The sequence below is a fragment of the Hypomesus nipponensis genome, chromosome 22 (assembly GCF_054491055.1).
Source record: "Hypomesus nipponensis isolate SF chromosome 22, ASM5449105v1, whole genome shotgun sequence".
In the NCBI taxonomy this organism is placed as follows: Eukaryota; Metazoa; Chordata; class Actinopteri; order Osmeriformes; family Osmeridae; genus Hypomesus; species Hypomesus nipponensis.
Window position 1 is genome coordinate 1,089,235 of NC_140382.1, and position 18,045 is coordinate 1,107,279.

The following is an 18,045-nucleotide window of genomic DNA, read 5'->3' on the forward strand; positions in this document are numbered from 1 at the left end:
TTAGTGGAAGGCTGATTTTGAAATCAAAGGTAAAATTTAGTCAATAATGGAAACCTTGTGTGTTATGGGAACTTATGGGAAGTTTGTGTTTAGATAGGAAGGTTGTTTTTATTTGGCAAAGGAATGTGTTTTGTTTAAGGATTTGAGTTCATTTGGAATTGTAACTTTATTATCTAGATCTGATTTTAATAACCACGTGCACCACTAATATCCATTGACATGGAATCAATTGATGGCACTTTTTCATTTGGGTTATTTTGAATCTGTGTTTTTACAAATGTTTTATTTTGGTTTAAGGAAATTTAAGTAAAAAAAAAAAGCGATTAGAAAGTTACATAAAAGATTGGTCTAAGAGGATCATGGTAGGTTATGAAATGAAACGAGAACGTTTTGTGGTTGTGAAGAGATGATTGGTTAAAACACTTTGATGTTCTGAAAAGGGAACTATCACATATACTTTAGGTATATGGGAAAACAGTTTAAGTCAAAATAGTAAAAGGTAGGGTTTTTAAGATTTGGTTACAAATCAGCAATTTGGTTACAAATGAGAAAGAGAAAATGACTAAAATATAGTTTTATTTGGAGATTGAATGTAATTTGATCTTAAGTTTTGCTGGATGTTTTATGAAGAGCCTGACACAATGTTTGGGATAAACAGTTAGTCTATGATGAGATTGTATTAATGAATGGTATTAGTGCATAAGGAGGGTTATTATAACCTTTGGTTTGAAAGAATTTGGGAAGACTCATTGAGTCTGATAAATTGTGGTTATGATGGTTCGTGCTAATTAGCTTGTTTTGGACTGCAGCCAAAGCAAGTTATGAAGTTCTACCTATCTGACCTTTATATAAAAAATATAGTTGGGATAACATGTTTGGTTAATAGCTACATTAAGAACATTATTTGGTCTATATTTTCATTTGAGAAGCATACAGATTGAATTGTGATATTGACAATGTTTTTTATCATATCTTTGACAAAAAAAAGGTGTGATTTGGTTAAACAGAGAATCTAAAATGATATAGGTCTTAAACTTAATTGTTTTGAAAGAAAGAAAAGGTTTTTGGAGTGAAAGAAATGACACTAACAGTTGATTTTGTTTAAAAGGGAACAAAGAAACTGATTTCTAGACATAAGTAATAGGAGTTGAATATCAAATGATGAGGTATTGTCTTGTTATATATATTTGCTCAACAATGGATAAATAGGGCAATGATCACTTGGAAAGATAAGAATTCTGAAGAACTTGTGTTGGTTTCTACTAGAAGTAGTCCAAATTCCTGAAGAGGTGGATCAAAAAGTTAACCGATTTTATACAAAATGCTAACTACATTTACATTTATTCATTTAGCAGACGCTTTTATCCAAAGCGACTTCCAAGAGAGAGCTTTACAAAAGAGCATAGGTCACTGATCATAACAACGAGACTGTCCCAAACATTGCAAGTAGCCAAAACATGAAGCATACATTGTGAAAAAGCTAAACAAGTGCCAAAAGGGAAGACCCATAAGAGCATGCAGTTATACAAGTTACAAATTAAAACAACATGAACCAACATGAACTAGAAAAGAGATATCTTCTGCTAAATTCTGTTCCAGGTGAAGCAGTAAACCAAAGAGTGGATGAGTCAAACCAGGAGATTGGGTATTGATTAAAGTTATTAAAAGAAAGAACTGGTCCAGCCCAGGTGGGAGGGACCGTAACAAGTACTACTCACCACACCTACTGCAGTCAAAATAGCAGAGAGGACACTTTGGAGATGCTTGTCACATTGTAAGAAAGTAAGGGACATTGATACAGGGACAGATTAGTTACGCACCACAGTCTTGAGGCACAAGTCTGACTAAAAAGGGGAGTCATTCTCTTAAAGAAAGGCGCATCTCAACCTCAGTGAAGAAACCAACGGCCAACAGAGACAGGGTGTAGACTAAATAGGCTAAAAAGATAGGAGACAGTAAACAGGGAAAGGTAGAAAAGATGGGGTGACCTATTTCGTCATCCGTAGTATTGTGACATCCGTGGTACCATATTTAGCTTACTGTTGCTAATATTCATAATAGTCTTCCCTATAGTATGGTTTGAAAAGGTGATTGCTCCTGTATGATGCCCCTAGTGGAAACAATAGAACAGATAAAGACAACACCGCTGAGACGAGCAGAACACACTAGTATTAATGATAGAACTATTAAAGGTTTTTGAAAAAAAATATTCCCCAAATTTAGGATTTTGTTTATTTTTGAAATTTAAGTGCTGTAGTACAACCGTCAGAAGAGTAGTTATGTATGAGGAAAGTTTAAAGACACAGCTGTATTTAATGATAAAACTATTAAACGTTTTTGGCAAAAAATATTCCCCAAAATTGGTACTATGCTTATTTTTGAAATGAAAGTGTTGTAGTACAACCAGCCGAAGATTCGTTATTTGTGAGGAAAGTTTGAAGGCAAACTGTATTTAATGATAAAACTATTAAAGGTTTTTGGCAAAACATATTCCCCAAATGTAGGATTATGTTTATTTTTGAAATGTAAGTGGTGTAGTATAACCAACAGAAGAGTAGTTATGTGTGAGGAAAGTTTTAAAACACAGCTGTATTTAATGATAACATTATTAAACGTTTTTGGCAAAAAATATTCCCCAAAATTGGTACTATGCTTATTTTTGAAATGAAAGTGTTGTAGTACAACTAGCATAAGATTAGTTATTTGTGAGGAAAGTTTGAAGGCACAACTGTATTTAATGATAAAACTATTAAAGGTTTTTGGCAAAACATATTCCCCAAATGTAGGATTATGTTTATTTTTGAAATGTAAGTGGTGTAGTACAACCGTCAGAAAAGTAGTTATGTATGAGGAAATTTTTAAGACACAGCTGCATTTAATGACAAAACTATTAAACGTTTTTGGCAAAACCTATTCCCCAAAATTGGTATTATGCTTATTTTTCAAAAGTAAGTGATGTAGTACAACCAAAATAATACGGTTTATGTGTGAGGAAAATTTAAAGACAACTGTATTGAATGATAAAACTAATCAACGTTTTTGTCAAAAAAATATTCCCCAAAATTGGTACTATGCTTATTTTTTTAAAGTAAGTGTTGTAGTAAAACCAGCAGAAGATTAGTTATTTGTGAGGAAAGTTTAAAGGCACAACTGTATTTAATGATAAAACTATTAAAGGTTTTTGGCAAAACATATTCCCCAAATTTAGGATTATGTTTATTTTTGAAATGTAAGTGGTGTAGTATAACCAACAGAAGAGTAGTTATGTGTGAGGAAAGTTTTAAAACACAGCTGTATTTAATGATAAAACTATTAAAGGTTTTTGGCAAAACATATTCCCCAAATTTAGGATTATGTTTATTTTTGAAATGTAAGTGGTGTATTATAACCAACAGAAGAGTAGTTATGTGTGAGGAAAGTTTTAAAACACAGCTGTATTTAATGATAACATTATTAAACGTTTTTGGCAAAAATTATTCCCCAAAATTGGTAATATGCTTATTTTTGAAAAGTAAGTGCTATAGTACAACCAGCAGAAGATTCGATATTTGTGAGGAAAGTTTAAAGGCACACCTGTATTTAATGATAAAACTATTCAACGTTTTTGGCAAAAAATATTCCCCAAATTTAGGATCATGTTTATTTTTTAAATGTAAGTCCTGTAGTACAACCAGCAGAAGATTCGTTATTTGTGAGGAAAGTTTAAAGACACAACTGTATTTAATGATAAAACTATTAAACGTTTTTGGGAAAAAATATTCCCAAAATTTAGGATTATGTTTATTTTTGAAATGTAAGTGCTGTAGTACAACCAGCAGAAGATTTGTTATTTGTAAAGGAAAGTTTAAAGGCACAACTGTATTTAATGATAGAACTATTAAAGTTTTTGAAAACAAATATTCCCCAAATTTAGGATTTTGTTTATTTTTGAAATTTAAGTGATCTAGTACAACCGTCAGAAGAGTAGTTATGTATGAGGAAAGTTTAAAGACACAGCTGTATTTAATGATAAAACTATTAAACGTTTTTGGCAAAAAATATTCCCCAAAATTGGTACTATGCTTATTTTTGAAATGAACGTGTTGTAGTACAACCAGCCGAAGATTCGTTATTTGTGAGGAAAGTTTGAAGGCAAAACTGTATTTAATGATAAAACTATTAAAGGTTTTTGGCAAAACATATTCCCCAAATTTAGGATTATGTTTATTTTTGAAATGTAAGTGGTGTAGTATAACCAACAGAAGAGTAGTTATGTGTGAGGAAAGTTTTAAAACACAGCTGTATTTAATGATAACATTATTAAACGTTTTTGGCAAAAAATATTCCCCAAAATTGGTATTATGCTTATTTTTGAAAAGTAAGTGCTGTAGTACAACCAGCAGAAGATTCGTTATTTGTGAGGAAAGTTTAAAGGCACAACTGTATTTAATGATAAAACTACTCAAAGTTTTTGGCAAAAAATATTCCCCAAATTTAGGATCATGTTTATTTTTGAAATGTAAGTGCTGTAGTACAACCAGCAGAAGATTCGTTATTTGTAAAGGAAAGTTTAAAGGCACAACTGTATTTAATGATAAAACTATTAAAGGTTTTTGGCAAAAAATATTCCCCAAATTTAGGATTATGTTTATTTTTGAAATGTAAGTGCTGTAGTACAACCATCAGAAGATTAGTTATTTGTGAGGAAAGTTTGAAGGCACAACTGTATTTAATGATAAAACTATTAAACGTTTTTGGCAAAAAATATTCCCCAAAATTTGTATTATGCTTATTTTTGAAAAGTAAGTGCTATAGTACAACCAACAGAAGATTCGATATTTGTGAGGAAAGTTTAAAGACAGAACTGTATTGAATGATAAAACTATTCAACGTTTTTGTCAAAAAAATATTCCCCAAAATTGGTACTATGCATATTTTTTTAATGTAAGTGTTTTAGTACAACCAACAGAAGATTAGTTATATGTGAGGAAAGTTTAAAGACACAACTGTATTTATTGATAAAACTATTATACATTGTTGGCAAAAAATATTCCCCGAAAATAGGATTATGCCTATTTTTGAAATGTAAGTGCTGTAGTACAACCAACAGAAGAGTAGTTATGTGTGAGGAAAGTTTAAAGACACAACTGTATTTAATCATAAAACTATTAAGGGTTTTTGGCAAAAAAATATTCCCCCAAATTGGTTTCATGCTTATTTTTGAAAAGTAAGTGTTGTAGTACAACCAGGAGAAGATTAGTTATTTGTGAGGAAAGTTTAAAGGCACAACTGTATTTAATGATAAAACTTTTAAAAGTTTTTGGCAATGACATATTCCCCAAAATTGGGATTATGTTTTTTTTTTTAAGACAAGTGCTGTAGTACAACCAACAGAAGATTTGTTATGTGTAAGTAAAGTTTAAAGACACAGCTGTTTTTAATTATAAAACTATTAAACTTTTTTGGCAAAAAATGTTCCCCAAATTTATGATTATGCGTATTTTTGAAAAGTAAGTGCTGTAGTACAACCACCATAATACGATTTATGTGTGAGGAAAGTTTAAAGACACAACTGTATTTAATTATAAAACTATTAAACGTTTTTGGAAAAAAGTATTCCCCAAAAATAGGATTATGCCTATTTTTGTAATGTAAGTGCTGTAGCACAACCAGCAGAAGAGTAATTATGTGTGAGTAAAGTTTAAATACACAGCTGTATTTAATGATAAACTTAATACACGTTTTCGGCAACAAATATTCCCCAAAATTGGTATTATTCTTATTTTTTTAAAGTAAGTGCTCTTGTACAACCAGCAAAAGATTTGTTATCTTTGAGGAAAGTTTAAAGACACAACTGTATTTAATATTAAAACTATTAAAGGTTTTTGGCAAAAAATATTCCCCAAAATTGGTATCATGCTTATTTTTGAAAAGCAAGTGCTGTAATACAACCACCATAATACGATTTATGTGTGAGGAAAGTTTAAAGACACAAATGTATTTAATGATAAAATTATTAAACGTTTTTGGAAAAAAATATTCCCCCAAAATAGGATTATTCCAATTTTTTAAATTTAAGTGGTGTGGTAAAACCAGCAGAAGAGTAGTTATGTGTGAGGAAAGTTTAAAGACACAGCTGTATTTAATGATAAAACTATTAAACGTTTTTTGCGAAAGAATATTCCCCAAAATGAGGATTATGCTTATTTTTGAAAAGTAAGTGCTGTAGTACAACCAGCAGAAGATTAGTTATTTGTGAGGAAAGCTTAAAGGCACAACTGTATTTAATGATAAAACTATTAAACGTTTTTGGCAAAAAATATTCCCCAAAATTTGGATTGTTTTTTTTTAAAGGTAAGTGCTGTAGTACAACCAAGCCCCCACCCCTCGCCCCTCGCCTTGAAGCAACGGCCCCGGTGGATGTAGGTGGTATTGCATTTACGGTTAGGTTCCCGTGTCTTCCGGTTGTTTTTATTCTATTAACTCCAGTCAACATTTACAAAACTATCTCCGCCAATAATTTTTGTTCGATTCTCGAACCTGTCTCATACTACTAGCTTTTTCATAGAATAATTTTTCCAAATTTTTGCTAAGATTTAAAACCAATCCAAAATGGGTAAACTAGCAGCCCATTTATTTGCTTACGTCAAGAAAAGTTGCCTGCAAATGTGCCTGTGGATACTAACAGTGCACGAGCACAAATGTTCACATCGGCCGATAGCCGATTTACATAGAGCTGAAAGAGCCATAGACTTATATTGAATGAGCACAGAGAGAAATGGCTTGAGTTGCCTGCCCTGTTGTAGCAAGTTTAGCAAATCGTTGTCACACATAGGCCTACATGAAATGTTGTTAATATAGTTTATTCCCTTTATTTTCAAACAGATTTGATTTTCCGTAAAAACTTTCATGACATGATGGCAAATATATTATATTAAGCGCGAGCATAGACTGTTGACATGTCTATCTGGAGCAAAGACGAAGATTAATACTTTAACTGTTAACCACAATAGGAAATGATATATATTTAAATAATATTAGTCTTGCCTTCAGAAGCTTTTGTTAAACACACCCATTATTCTATTTTTGATTGTGTCATCGAGCCAGACTGATTTTGTGGGACTATGTTTCACCCCCACTTACATCTGATGGAAACGTCTTAGCCTATGGTTCTATGAACATGCCCCTTTCAAAGGCAAATGTTCAATAAAGTATATATTAGATACACTTCTCAAGCTTTTATTTATTACATTATAACACGTCTTGTTAGATCACGTTATATCCATTAATAGACGTTTGGTTTTCTAGGTTGGGCATGTAAAACACAGGTCGCATTTCGACACTGATGTGAAATTGAAGGCAGTGTGAATTTTGGGGCATTTCGTTTGAATGTAAAGTTGACAGTAAGCTATGGTAAGTCTGCATAATGGAAGATTTCGGTTACCAAAATAACTATTAAGCTTTCTTTGCCTGGCGAGAACAACGACAGAGCTGTTCATATTAACAGTTTATTTCATCCAATACAATGCGTTGTAAATCATACTCATATCACGAAGAAAAAAATGACGTGTACAGCTAGTTGCAAGCGTGCACGAGGTCTTGGAGCTAGGGAAAAAAAGAGCCACTGTTTAAAGCTAGACCGGAAGACACGGAAGTGGAAAGATGGCCTTGTCCTGTCTCGCGCTCTCGCTTGCCTCACTGCGCCACTGAGCACTTTTCATAGAAATGAATGGGGACGCCATCTTGGAAGACAAAAATAGCTTACTCTAGTTATATGAACTCTATGAGATTATTCAGCCTACACTGATTAATATACTACTATTGCATATTAGACATTCTCTGGCTCTCTCTTTCTGCTCTCTCTTTACATGGCTTTAGGCCGTGAATGGCCACACACTCCTGCACAGCAGACGGCGGTGTATGCACGTTTCAGTTGGCTGCGACCGACAAACCAAAAAAAGAAGACTATCACGTGATAGTATTTTGGAATTGCTGAAACAGCAGACGAGCCTCATCAGAAATTGAGATTGTGTGAAATTTTAAAGTTATTTCAGATCATCAAGTCAACATTGAACGTTTGCAATGGATATTGTGCTGTATTTTGTTGCTGTCGCAATCCTTATTGTACTCATTGTCTCTGCAGTGAAGGTTCGTGGAAAGACAGAGGAAGGTACAGTAGAAAGCACGTTATTAGCACTAATAGCTAGAAGTTGTAGTATGGCAATGAAGTTTATAATACTTTTCTTTTCATTTGGGTAGTGCTAGCTAAGTTGTAGCAACTGCTGCTTTGTTGTTAGCAGCATTTTTTGTTAACAACATGCTATGTTTTCAAGTAAACCTGTCAAATGCGTCAGTTTTTCCACTCTGTACTAGCTACCTGTCCACTTGTATTACGTAATGTAAGACATGTTACATTTTTAAAGTAACAGACACTGGGAGGGGATTGGCAATTGCTCTTCTCTCTCTCTCCCTTCCCTCTCTTTTTATCTATGCAGATAACCATGAGACTAGACAGGAGGTGGCAGCACAGGTGGTGGGTCGACAACAGATGGGAGAGGAAGGTGCCAACAGGCTCCGTCGCCGTAGAAACCTCAACAGGATGATGGCCAACAGAATGGCCAATAGTGCCCAGAGAGAAGCAGCAGAAAATGGTATTGCACAAGCCACACATACGCCGCGTTTCCATCCCAGAGCAATTCCAACTATTCCACCACTATTGAAATAAATACAATTATAATATAGTACACTCGTACTGCATCTGCAGCTGAAACCTTCTCGCTGCAAGCGCACAAATATTAAACATGAAAACAACAGACGATAGCTGAACCGATTACAAAGTCCAGGCCTTAATAAGCATATATGCTCGTTGTAGAAGCACATTCTCGGTTTGGGTTGTGGAACATAACATGGCATACAGGCTGAGGGACGGCTGCATGAACCTTCAAGTTCCTCAAAAAGTAGTTATTGGAACATGCTGTGCAAATGCGGCTATAGTATTGCTGCTTTAATGTTGCTGCTTTAATGTTGTACAGCAGGGGTTTTTACCCGGGGGTCCGCTGCATTGCAGGGGGTCCGCGACACGAGCCTATGTTGACATCAGTCCAACATTGTATATTGTTGTATGTATATTGTTTGAGGTTTTTAAGTAGATATATCTAGATTTGTTTGAGGTTATAAATAAAAGCAACATGGAAAACCAAATGTTAAAACTTCCTTCTATCCACATGCACACACGTAGGCGCGTGCGCGCAGGCACATCAGTGGGCCGCGGATTACTTTCTAGTAAGAATAGTGGTCCCTGGGACAAATCCAGTTGAAAACCCCTGTTGTACAGCAATAGAGTAACTATCCTCCCACATACAGTAGGTGATGCACTCAAGTACCACAATAATGCAATAATTAATGTATACAATAAAGGTATTGGTACTTCATTCATCCTTACCATAACCTGATAAATACATTCTCCCAAACCAGACAGTCCAGTGGAGGTGGAGGAGGAATATGAGGAGGCAGAGCAGCAGTCCCAGGCCACAGGGAAAATAGGAGCCAAAAAGCAAAAGAAGCTAGAAGAGAAGCAAGCAAAACGGGCCCAGAGAGAGGTGTGTGGACAGATATTATACCTAATGGCATTGGTAAAACATGTTGACCACTGCATACTGTAAAACATCCTTTACATGTCAGTGTTATCAACTATGCATCCAGTTAATTAGCTTTTCTCTCAATGCAAACTTTTAGTGACCACTCAACTTAGGTGTAGTATACATGTATGTGTAACATTAAATCCCCTTTACTTATACAGAGTAGAAGGTTCTTGGATTGGGATATTTCTATTCTGACTGACTGGATTGGCTGTTTTGTTCCCAGGCTGAACTGGAGGAAAGAGAGGAGAGGAAGAGAACGCAGGAACTGAGAGAGGAGGAGAGGCGCAAGGAGGACAAGAAGGAGAGAATACTGGAGCAGAGACAGGTAAAACACACACACAGGTAAACACAAATTAACAATGTTATCATATTACATATTTTGTGCGACTCGTCTATATTGTTATTTAGGAGGAAGAGGAGCTACGTGCCAAGGAGGAACAGGAGAAGAGGGAGGAAGAGGAGTACCTGTTCCTTAAACAGTCCTTCGTTGTCGAGGAGCAAGGCGAGGCTGACGAGCTCACAGAGCAAGAGGTTAACCCAATTACTTTAACTTCAGACACTCATTTATAAACTTCTAAATTGTCTATAGCCTAGTTTGAAAAGACTAGGAGTTTTTGTATCGCCCTGTAATGTTATTAAGTGTTTATTTATAAGAGTAATATAGAACCATGTGTGTGGATTAGTATTTCTACTTTACAAACTGTTGGTGTACATTTTCTGAATGTACACTTGTACATGTACAATTTTGTGTTCCCAACTTCCAGTCACAAAACCTTCTCCAAGAGTTCATTCAGCACATCAAAGTAAGATTTGGGTATTGGCATGATACTACACCCATTGCCCATTTGGATTTCTACAGGGATTTCACATGCTCTTTCTCCTATTCTAGGATTGTAAGGTTGTACTGCTGGAAGACCTGGCCTCACACTTTGGACTGCGCACACAGGTGAGTTTAAACATAACATTTATTGTGACAGGTTTCCATACTTTGTCAACTCCAATCTCTAAACTTTAACTTTTGTATATAGGATGCTATTTCAAGACTGCAGGATATTCTGGCTGATGGCTCCATCACTGGTGAGTATGTACGTTTGTGTGTATGTTTGGGTGGGGGGTAAAAGAAAAATAATGTGTAATAATTTTTGTACTTGCTGTGATATATTGTAACTTGTTTAACGACATGCTCTTATGGTTCTTCCCTTTGGCACTTATTTTGGTTGTTCACAATATGTGCTTCATGTTTTGGTTACTCGCAATGTTTTGGGGATATCTTGTTATTATCAGTCACCTATGCACTTTGTAAAGCTCTCTCTTGGAAGTTGCTTTGGATAAAAGCATCTACTAAATGAATAAATGTAAATGTAGTGTATTTTGGCTGCATGACTAATGATGGATGCCCATGTATCAACCACTCACGGTACATTTATTACGTTTCAACTTAAATCAAATGTACACGTTTTGTTTCCATGTCTCTTTGCTTTGTCTTACTTTGTCTGATCCTCATGTAGGGGTAATTGACGACAGAGGGAAGTTCATCTTCATCACTCCAGAAGAGATGAATGCTGTTGCACAGTTCATCAGACAGAGAGGCAGAGTTTCCATAACTGACCTGGCCCAAGCCAGCAACTCTCTCATCAACCTGATACCCGAGATACACAACACTGCCTGATGGACTCTTACAGAAACTCCTACACACATACACATGTATTGAGAAACACCCCTTTCAATTATGATGGCACACTACCATAAACTGGATAAATTGTGTAAATCAGTACATTATGCTCATTTGTTTATTCTGCATATTTCTATACATGTTAATTGTTAGATTGTGGCACCCTGCTAGGCATCGTTTGCTTTTTGAATTCTCTTTAAAATAGTAGGCTGCTTTATATAAATGTATTATAATTCATCTGAAGGATCGGTTTTACTAAATGAAATGCCTGTATAGTCAGGATAATGAGTGGCCCTTTAATTGTTGAGATGCAGCAGAGCCCTATATAACATTCTCTGGATGCAGTTAGGGCCACACCGAGTCCGAAATGTTCGCACGTTATAAAATAAATACGACCTCACGTTATGTCAATCAAGCTTACACACTGCCTCCGAAACTTTCGTCCGTCAGAAAAAAGTTTGTATAGGGTTTGATTTTCTGCCTTTTTCGAATCCATAGTCTGCATTTTTAGATTTTTTTTCAGAGCCACCGAATTTTGAGGCTGACTTACGAGAAACGCATAGAAAATGTTGCACTCAGTATGCAAGGGCCTTTATGCTCGTGTCAGTAATTTCCGGTCGTCCCGGAAGCAGAAGATTTAGCAAGCAAAATGAAATAAATATCCTGTTCATTGGCGAGGATCTTGTAGTCGGACGATAAGTGTGGCCAGCCAAACGTGAATGGTTAGAAGCATTTTGGCAATTCCTTATTAATGTTGGGCGGGTAAGTAAATGAGTAGCGACAGTTAAACCATGGCAGAGAGCTGGTGTGTTATGCGCGTGCATGAAACGTTAGACTAAAATATTTTTCCACGTAGCTATAGTAAACGTCATTCAAAAATTCAGTTTCATCATAGCCGAGTGTCATGTCAACTGCTGCCTATGTTCAATTAAATTTTCCCTTGGTTTGAGATGTCATGAACTATCTTGGCTATGAAGTTTCATAGCTGGCTTGTTTTTAAATTTGTTTTATTTTATTGTATTTGCTTGTTAACTCATTATTTGTATCTGGTAGGTAGGTCGTTAATTAGTGTAGGCCTACAATGAGATGTCATAACCAACTGCACTCTGTATAAAGCTGTCTGTAGTAAGGGTACAGCCTACAGCAATTTAAACCTTTCCAGGCTTTGGGTGTTTTTCCAAACTTGTCTGGGTAGACTTGGGAAAAGCTAGCCTGGCTGCCAGCCCAACTTCGCCCCGCCTGGTCGGGAAGTTGGGTCGAGGGTCTCGTATTGGGAACAACTATGGCTGTTTATCAATCCTCGTTTTTTTCCGTTCTTGTGTTCTTGCGAACTCGTTTGACGTCAGCTTTCATTGCCCAAGTACGGTTCCAATCCAAAGAACACAAGTCACCAAGAACGCCAAAAATACCCGGGAATGTTCTTGATCCGCCCCTTTTATCGATGATGCATCGAATGGTGACTTGACCAGCGAGAACTCTTCTGATTCCCCAGAAGTCATTGCAAGATGTCAAGCGAGGCTGACAAACCTCACAACTGTAATTTTTTACTTTTCATATTTCAGCTAAACGGTACTTGTAAATTAGCCTGGTCCTAACCAGACCCTTGTACATTACATTTGTACAGAGGGTCTGGGATCTCTCCATTGACAAACGTCAATTTCCTTGAAGGCGGGTCCTCTGTTGAAGTTTAAAACTATTGGATCCGCCCAGAGCCACTCTGATTTGCCATAACCAATTGCAAGCGTTTGCCTTAGCCAACTCCTTCACCACTACTGTAACGGAGCTAGCTGCCGTCGCTGGAAAATCTAACTTTTCCCGAACCCCATGGGGAGGAGGGCCACCTCAACATCATGGCCACCAACAAAACTCAGCAAGGAATGTTCTTGCTCTGGCTTGATCCTATGGATATTCGCCAGCGTTGCTGCCACAACCACAGAATAGTTTCGTTCGCATCTTTCTCCGCCGCCATTACTGAACTACTCAAACTAGTGCGCAACATTAACGTCATAGTTCTCAGCCACTCCCTCTGTTCGCTGATTGGACCTACAAAAAAATTGTTTCTAGAAACCGACTTCAGAGCCTAGCTCCCAGACCTACTACTGAAGCGAAATCCAAATTGAGCGGAAGTACGTAGGAGGTCAGAGCCTGGCTACATGTAAATCAGCATCTTAATTAAAATGTGACGAGAAATAGGCAGTGTAGTTGCTGAAAATGTTCTTATTTTATTGATGAAACGCCTAATTTATAAATCTGCTCCGACTTTTCGATAACCTAGTTAACATAAGGTACTGTAAGTTAACAAGGGCTACAGAAAACGTAGAATTACAGGTAGAGGAACCATTTTTTAGCTTTTATCTAGTTTTTGTAATTAGTCAGGGTTATCATAATGCTGCGAGTCCAGGAAAACCGTAACCATCTCCATTCTTTCTCCGTCCTTGCGTCCTCGCAAGACCATTCTCGCAAGGACGCTTGCAAGAACGTTCTTCAAAAGAATGTACTTGCGTTCTCAGCGTTCTTCGGATTGATAAACAGCCTATACAAAACCAGGATCTGGGCGGACCAATGAAATTGCCAGGGCGGGCTTTATACGATGATGGACAGATGATCAACAGGAAAGTAATCAACAACGTCACGAAAGAGCCCTTGGGTTGAATTCGTTTTCAACAAACAACATATTACGTTGCTCTGATTGGTTGTAGGTCTATCCAATTGAGCGAAGAGGCATTTGTTTTACGAGTTTGGTTGAAACACGCCCCATAGTCACAGCCCAATGGAGAGTTTTCAGACTCACATTCTGACTAGAATAATGAGTATGACAACGTCAGGCTAGGGAAAAGCAATTCATGAATAACTATCAATTTGACTGTGTCCACAAGTGTTATTCTCAGTTAAGTCATTTGGCGGACTCTGCATTTTTACAATTTGGCCAGTTAATTCAGTTGTTGCTTATTCCTCTTTGCTGTCCAGACATGACTCTTAGTATGTCCCCGGCCGCAGTGTGCCAGTGTTTCACACTGGTGTCACTGTGTACGTCCATAGCCGACCCTAACTGGATCCAGGTCAGAAACGGCTCTGACCCCAGTGGTAAACGGCTCATCTATGGAGTGGCCTTTACTCTACATGCTGGCCAGAACCTCACAGACACAGGTAGGAATGTGTGCAGGAAGACCACGTTATGGGTGGCACGCCAACATATGGTAATATAATGTGCTTTATGTGATTATTTATAGATTTATTTATTTTTTTGAATAGTGTTTGCTTTTTTTGTTAGAGCGAGTGAGTTAATGATCGTTTTGTTAGTGCATAACTTAAGCATAGATCTGTGTTGGTGTACATGCATGCTCGCCAGAGCCATAATGTGCCCATAATCTGTGTCTTGTCTCCCGCAGGTCCCCTGGGTGGCATGAACAGTTGGGGGATGTGGCTACTCTATGTTCTGGCTGCTCTGTGCTACAGCACCGTCCTAATTTCCAGCTCCTCCTTCCTGCTGGACTTCATAGGGGGAGGAATGTCCCACCCACGGCTGGTGGTGTCCCTCCACATCACAACAGGTATCCCCTGAACTCCTGTCTTACCTTTTAATCTAATTATCTTTGTTTCACTGGCCTTCGTTTAAACATCCTCCCTCCACAATATGCTCATATTATTCTGAACATGTTCTGATTATGAGGAGGTGATAATCTAAATACTTTTAAGAAGCATCCTTTAGATGGCAAAACATATGTCATACTTTTAACCATGTAGGTTGGTTGGTTGTGCACATTGTAGGCTGGTTGGTTGAGCTCTCCCTTCCATTCTCAAGGAGTCAATAATGTGTTCCATTTTCTCTTTTCCTCTCTCTATTAAGTGTCTCTCCTCCTATGTGCTCTCGGAGTGTGTGGGACCTGCTTGTACATCATCCACCATAACCTGCAAGAAGGCAAGCTGGGTCTGCTGTGGTTACGGGACTGGGGGCCCAGGTGGGGACTAGGCTTGGGCCACCCCACCAGGGATAGAGGGAGAGGTGATAGGGAAGGGGCAGCATCAGGCATGCAGCCATATCCAGGGGAAAGCTTCTACATTGCAGTGCTTGGCCTGCTCTTCTCGGGCATGGCCTCAATCATCAGTATCAAAGGCCTAGGCTACATGCAGCTTGACCACACCCACGGGGGCTACACAGCGGTGGAGGAGGACTGCAACACAGAGCCCCTCACACCCAGAGAACCTGCTCAGGGGGCAGAGATAGGACAGGAGTGGAGGGTTGTGTTCCTAGAGTGAGATCCTTTGGAATGGCCTCCAACAGCAATTAGCCTCATGGTTGGTGTCTTACCATCAGGTGTGCTAGTGACCACTGGAGTTTTAGTGTCACGGGCAGAAGTTACTATTGGATGTTGACCATTGCACTGAAAATGAAGGCTGCTGTAGCAGTGTAGATCTCCATACTAGTTTTATTTTGGTCACTTACCCCCATTTTCCTCAGGTGCAATCCAGCCCCAATCCCGAGAAAACACCCCCAAAACATTACGTTTAAAGCTTTATTTGTCTATTACTTTGAATGATGGTAATCTGGGATTTAAATACAATAGCGAAATGTAAACCTATTTACCCAGTTTTTTAAAAGGTTTTGATCGTGTTTACAGTAGTTTAGAGGAAATATGAAAGTACCTATTGAATTGGAATTTGTAAAGAAGTGACCTACATGAAAATAAGTGCACCTGTTAAAAAAAATATATAATACAGAAACAGATTCTTTATTTTCTGAATTTAAAGATCGATTGTTTGAGGATTAGGTGTAAATTGATGTTGGACAGTTTGTGTGTAACCATGAAAATATCCCACGTTATAACCTTTTTTCATGGTCCTCACAATTTAGAAAATATCCCTGCACTGAGTTCAGCCCAAAAGGAAATGTTTCAGTTTTGTCTTCACAGGTGGTTTTGTGAAAATGACAGTGAAACTACAGCATTTGCACAGTCTTCCAGTGTGGCACTTTTCATTTACCCTCTGGAAGACAGAAATAAATTGAGTTTTAAATTGAAGATTTACCTGTGTTTTAGGTAAGCTTTAAATCTTTTGGGAGAAAATGTATATGGTCTTCTGTAGTGTTTGTTTTTATTTTGCTGTTATTGCTGCTGGTGTTACTTCATATTCATTGAGTGGTACTTCATATATTATAGAATGTATGCAAATTATGTTGAATGTGACACTTCCAACCTGTGTTTTGCTTGTGTGTGTATGAGTGTATCTGTATGTGTGCTTATGTGTACAGTACCAGTCAAAAGTTTGGACACATGGGAAAATGTACTGGTAGTGTACATATTGTATATCAGTGTGCTTTCTAGTTTAATTAAACATCCATGTCTACTTCAATAGCACAAACTATCTAAAACCCAACTGTTCATACTGTATACTTGATGGCAGCCAGTGAAACAAGCGTTACAGGTATTGTGGCATGGTGCGTTGATTTTATTTTTATCCGAATCCACTCACCTTCTCACACTGTTAAGGTACAAATGAAGGAGCTCACCTATAAAAGTAGATCATTGGTATTGGTAAATTGACTGATAACAACTCTAGGCTTTATTGCCTTTTCCTAGTCTTATGGCTGGAGTTTGAATGGTCCAAGTATTCCTACTCTTGTGTCCAAGTTTCCAATTTGAAATGTTCAATATTTTGTCATTGTCTTTCTGTGTGATTTATTTATTAATTAAACTATAGTGTTAGTCTGGAATACCGCACATTGAAACTTATTTCTTAGATAGTTTAGGCTCCTGGTGTTTACTGTTCAACTGTTTACTGTATCAACCATTCAGTGTTTTTACATTGGTTTAAGACAGCAAAGAAAATGTGTGTAGGTTGTTGGTCAACTTGTCCCGTTATCTGATTACTAGGATTATAATTCCTGGAGAGCAACCATTAGTTGATATTTAATTTTGTAATAAACCATACAACCAACATTTCCAGTTGATAGGCAACATAAATACAAATTACTCATCCAAAGTGACAGAAAAATAGCCTTGAGTAACCAGAAAGATATGGGAATGTGATTAAAAGAACATGTTTTACCTTATGACATGAAATTTGTGAAATTTCTGAAAATAAAATTCCATCAAAACTTACGTCCAGTTTTCCATCTTTCCATCTAAAATGGATATTTGATTTTCAAAATGATTTTAAGCATCATATAGATAAGTGTCTCCCGCAAAAGGTATCAGATTTCCACAAACAAATAACAAGTATTTTAAAAAGCACACTTGAAATTCTGGACAAGTTCAGGTTTATTTTGTAACAACTACAGGTCCATTTAAATTATTGTTGGAATGCTGCTTCAGCATTCAAAGTATTGTTCTTTGAATCTTTATTCAACTTATTGTTGGAATGCTGCTTCAGCATTCCAAGTATTGTTCTTTGAATCTTTATTCAACTTATTGTTGGAATGCTGCTTCAGCATTCCAAGTATTGTTCTTTGAATCCTTATTCAACTTCTTATTCTTCTATTTCTTCCGCGGCACCTTTCAGCGCCTTCAAATCTTCAGCTATTAAAACCGTTCAGCTATCAAAAAATTCAGCAGTTTCAGGCTATGACTGCTATGACTTTTCAGCTTTGTACCTCTTATGCTTGAATTAATATAAATCAATATTCATAATATTTTTTACATGGGTTTCCAATGGAGTTTTCTTTCAAATCCTCTCAAACTTCTTAAAACTTCTTCAACTTCCAAATCCTTCTTCTTCCTCAATCTTTCAGCTAGAGCCACCATGTAAACTTTAAAA

The 18,045-nt window shown here is 37.0% G+C and overlaps 2 protein-coding genes across 2 annotated transcripts; both read left to right on the forward strand.

Annotated features, from left to right (window-relative positions):
* Window positions 1-7,908: 7,908 nt before the first annotated feature.
* On the forward strand, window positions 7,909-11,394 carry ddrgk1 (DDRGK domain containing 1). Its single transcript, XM_084687689.1, has 9 exons — window positions 7,909-8,149; window positions 8,475-8,630; window positions 9,454-9,578; window positions 9,844-9,945; window positions 10,029-10,151; window positions 10,385-10,423; window positions 10,510-10,566; window positions 10,649-10,697; window positions 11,129-11,394. Exons 1-9 carry the CDS (start codon window positions 8,062-8,064, stop codon window positions 11,287-11,289), a joined length of 900 nt encoding a protein of 299 aa, XP_084543815.1. The 5' UTR covers window positions 7,909-8,061; the 3' UTR covers window positions 11,290-11,394.
* A 155-nt stretch (window positions 11,395-11,549) lies between these two features.
* LOC146235949 (uncharacterized) lies at window positions 11,550-17,390 on the forward strand. The gene is made up of 4 exons (XM_084687694.1): window positions 11,550-12,054; window positions 14,260-14,439; window positions 14,682-14,843; window positions 15,140-17,390. Exons 2-4 carry the CDS (start codon window positions 14,262-14,264, stop codon window positions 15,547-15,549), a joined length of 750 nt encoding a protein of 249 aa, XP_084543820.1. The 5' UTR covers window positions 11,550-12,054; window positions 14,260-14,261; the 3' UTR covers window positions 15,550-17,390.
* The last annotated feature ends 655 nt before the right edge of the window (window positions 17,391-18,045 follow it).

Bases quoted from the DNA above. Each gene is read 5' to 3' on its own strand.
- ddrgk1 (XM_084687689.1), top strand. From the start codon at position 8,062: ATGGATATTGTGCTGTATTTTGTTGCTGTCGCAATCCTTATTGTACTC. The intron at 8,150-8,474 runs GTACAGTAGAAA...TTATCTATGCAG, and splicing joins TCGTGGAAAGACAGAGGAAG to ATAACCATGAGACTAGACAG. The intron at 10,424-10,509 runs GTAAGATTTGGG...CTCCTATTCTAG, and splicing joins AGTTCATTCAGCACATCAAA to GATTGTAAGGTTGTACTGCT.
- LOC146235949 (XM_084687694.1), top strand. From the start codon at position 14,262: ATGACTCTTAGTATGTCCCCGGCCGCAGTGTGCCAGTGTTTCACACTG. The intron at 14,440-14,681 runs GTAGGAATGTGT...TGTCTCCCGCAG, and splicing joins CCAGAACCTCACAGACACAG to GTCCCCTGGGTGGCATGAAC. The intron at 14,844-15,139 runs GTATCCCCTGAA...CTCTCTATTAAG, and splicing joins GTCCCTCCACATCACAACAG to TGTCTCTCCTCCTATGTGCT.